General features: G+C 39.4%; 1 protein-coding gene across 1 annotated transcript in view; it reads left to right on the top strand.

Annotated features, from left to right (window-relative positions):
• The first annotated feature begins 1,351 nt into the window (after window positions 1-1,351).
• The window catches only part of fbxw8 (F-box and WD repeat domain containing 8), a 41,361-nt gene continuing 39,376 nt past the window's right edge, over window positions 1,352-3,336 (top strand). Inside the window, exons 1-2 of the mRNA XM_014011130.1 lie at window positions 1,352-1,895; window positions 1,963-2,067. Of these exons, the coding sequence (XP_013866584.1) occupies window positions 1,482-1,895; window positions 1,963-2,067 (519 nt within the window). The 5' untranslated portion in view covers window positions 1,352-1,481. The remainder of the gene's footprint in view (window positions 1,896-1,962; window positions 2,068-3,336) is intronic.

Here is a 3,336-nt window from a genome sequence, read left to right as displayed (position 1 = left end):
ATGTTGGATTATTAACTCTTTTTTTTCCATTTTTTAAGAATTAAAAATGTTTAAATAAGTCAACACGTACAAATAAATTTTGGTCAGTGAAAGTCCCACCCAAGAAGTGATTTGTTTACATTTTATTTCTATTGAACCATTTCTTTGTTTTGTCTTGAGATCAACATTAAAAGGATCTAAGTTCATGTAATTATTTGGTGATTACATCTCAAGGAGTTCTATAGAAATGTTACTGTATATTAAATAACTCAAAAAATGTATATCTGATCCAAAAGAGCTGCATAAAGATAAGTAAGTAATTAAACTCCTGCATGCTAAGACAAATGGATTTATGTGTTGGGCTTAGTGTTGAATTGGAAAAAACATTAAAACATAAAAAAATGTCACTCTGTAATGTTATAAAAATGCTAAACATGTTAAGCCTACATATTAATAATTGCATATCATACCCTGCCTGCACACTTCTGGTTATTTTCAGTCCATCTTTAATTTCATCACATCCTAAATTGATATTCTGGTAATTAAAAGTAGCTATAATCAAAAAAATGAGGTCAAACGTACTCCAAAGTAAAGCTAAACCCTGCCAGCTGAGTTGACTCACCTGTTGCTGGTCAGACAGTCTCGCGCCCTACAGGTGTCGCCGAGCAGCACGAGCAGCGTCAGGTGCACCGCCAGGCACAGGAAGCCCTTCAGGCGACGGCCGCTCCGGGTGGCCACCACCGCCTGTCCCCGTCCTCTGTCCGCGACCTTCGTCTCCCGGACCGTCCAGCTCTTCTCCAGCTGGTCCCCGATGCTCCGCAGGCGCGAGGCGAGCAGCTGGGCTGCGGAGCACGCGGAGGGTCGGCGGCGCGCGCTGCAGCTGGAGTCACCTGGCCGCAGCAGAGGCTGGTCTATCGGCAGCCAGCACATCTTTTGACGGAGAGTGGAGCGCTCGGTTCTCCCCGTTTAAGTCTGTTTTTTAAGGACGTACGACCCTCCTCCTCCTCCTCCTCCTCCCGGCTCCCCAGACTCCCCACCTCTCTCCACTGTAGTATTCATTACTGTGTCACATGGTTTAAAAAAAAAAGGTTTACATCATCTTCTCCCTAACAGGGAGGAAATGGTTAAGTCTTGAATCTCTCCTGTTTGGTGTCATTCTTTTGTTTAAGAGAAAAGGACAGTTTGTTCGGATACACTCACGCGCACATTTTCGATCACATCATATGAAAAACTTGTATTTATATTGATCAGTTTCATCGTTTTTAACTAACAAAAAGACACTAAATATTACTGAGACGTAAGCGTCTGTTATGACATAGGAATTAAAAACTAGCGGAACTAGTAGAGTGCGTCGCTGTTTCTCATCGGACTGTTTATGTGGAAGGACGGGTTTGTTGTGTGTGTTGTCAAAACAGTCCTCCCCGTTTGTTTTAGTTACTTTTGAATTCCACTTATATTTTCGTGTTTACAACATTGCAAAAATACTCTTAGTGGACAATGCCATGGCGGATAATGATCTTGTTGCGTTCAGGGAACGTTGGAAACGGGAGTTAAAGAGTAAAGCAGAATCTGCTCCTCCCTCCTCCCGGGGTCTTCCTGATCAGTCAAGCCGGAGAGACGTGAAGAAAACAAAGGAGCTTTTAAAACCAGAGGAAGGTGAGGGGTGTGATGGAGGGAGAGCTGATGCGGAGACAGAGGACCAGCCCGAGTATGTGTCCATCGCACGCAGCCTGCTGGGTGGGAGGACCAGTCCCCTGCTGGACCGCATCCAGGAGGAGAGAACCAGGAGGAAGAGGATGTATCAGAACGTGACCGATGCTTGCAGCGCATCCCTGCAGCAGCAGAGGCAGCGTCAGAGGAAGGTGAAGAAGGAGGAGGAGGAGGAGGAGCTGGTGGATCAACTCATTCAGGATCTGGTAGGATGGCAGGTGATGGTTAAACAGAAACAGTACTGTTTGTGCTGTAACTCGTTTTGTCTTGCAGAATGAAGTCAACGACATTCCCTTCTTCGACATCGAGTTGCCCTACGAGTTAGCCCTGAAGATATTCCAGTATCTCACCTGTGCTGAACTCGGCCGCTGTGCCCAGGTGAGTGTCTGGTGAAAGGACAGGACAACAAAACACAAAGTTACAGTGGTCTCGATAGGCTTCAAACTAAACCAAAGAGGGCACAAGATATTTTTTTCTAAATAATGTATTCATTTCATTAAAAAACACGTCTACATACAACAAAACAAAAATAAAATTAAAAGAAGCAGAAGAAGAAAAAAAATCGTATATCTGCCCATATTTTCAAAAAACAATTTCAACCAATAATTAAAAAAAATTCAACTCCTCTAACAGTAAGTCTTACAAATACAGATTAAACAATTTCATATTTCTTTAACAATTTAACTTTTATCATTTTTTAAAACAAATTAATCAAACCAGCATTTTTATGATTAGTTTCCAGATTATTCCATAATCTTACTCCTTCGACTGAAGCGCATCTGTCCTTCGAATTTGTTCGAATTTTTGGTTTTACAAACATTTCTAGTCCCTTCAGATTATAGCAACTTTCCCTCTTAACAAAATTTGATTGAATGTTTAAAGGTAACACATTTTTATGTGCCTTAAACATAACCTGCAGAATATTATAATCAACCAACTCATAAAACTTCAATTTGAATCGATGAAATCATATATTAGATGGGTGTTAGTAATGTTTATGGTGATAATTCTTACAGCTCTTTTCTGTCAAATAAAATAGGATTTGTAATTGTTTTACACGCTTTCCCCCAGACTTCAACACAATAAATCAAATGTGGAAAATTATTGCATTATATAATATAGAGCTTTATCATTAAATAACTCATTTACTTTATACAGTACTGCAATAGATTTAGCTATTTTTGCTCTTAAGTAATCTATGTGAGGTCTCCATGTCAGGTTTTCATCAGTGATGACTCCCAGAAACTTCACCTCACTGACTCTACAGACCTCAACACGCTCGACTCTAAATAAGGGTTGTGTGTTTCTTTATATTGTCAATCAATTTTGGTTTGTAGAAAACGAGGCACGATTCAGGAAATAAAAAAAGACATTAATGTCTTTAAATATGTGACCCATCATATAGAAGTGAGGATTAAGTCAAATTTGGTCAAAAAGACCTAATTACATTTTCAGGTTCCTGACTTTAAAAGCTACATTTTGATATGGGATCATTCTGACATCATAAGCTTGTCCAGAGACATGACTAAATTTGTCTTGTTGGTTACAATAATACATTAATATTTGGTCTGAATCCTAATTTTATGTAAATTTATTGAGTAATTTTTATTTTAATGTAAAGATGAAACCTCAAATATTATTTGTATA

This window comes from Austrofundulus limnaeus, unplaced genomic scaffold (genome assembly GCF_001266775.1).
Source record: "Austrofundulus limnaeus strain Quisiro unplaced genomic scaffold, Austrofundulus_limnaeus-1.0 Scaffold77, whole genome shotgun sequence".
Taxonomy (NCBI): domain Eukaryota; kingdom Metazoa; phylum Chordata; class Actinopteri; order Cyprinodontiformes; family Rivulidae; genus Austrofundulus; species Austrofundulus limnaeus.
The sequence above is the reverse complement of the archived record's forward strand: the minus strand, read 5'-3'. Positions and strand labels throughout refer to the sequence as shown.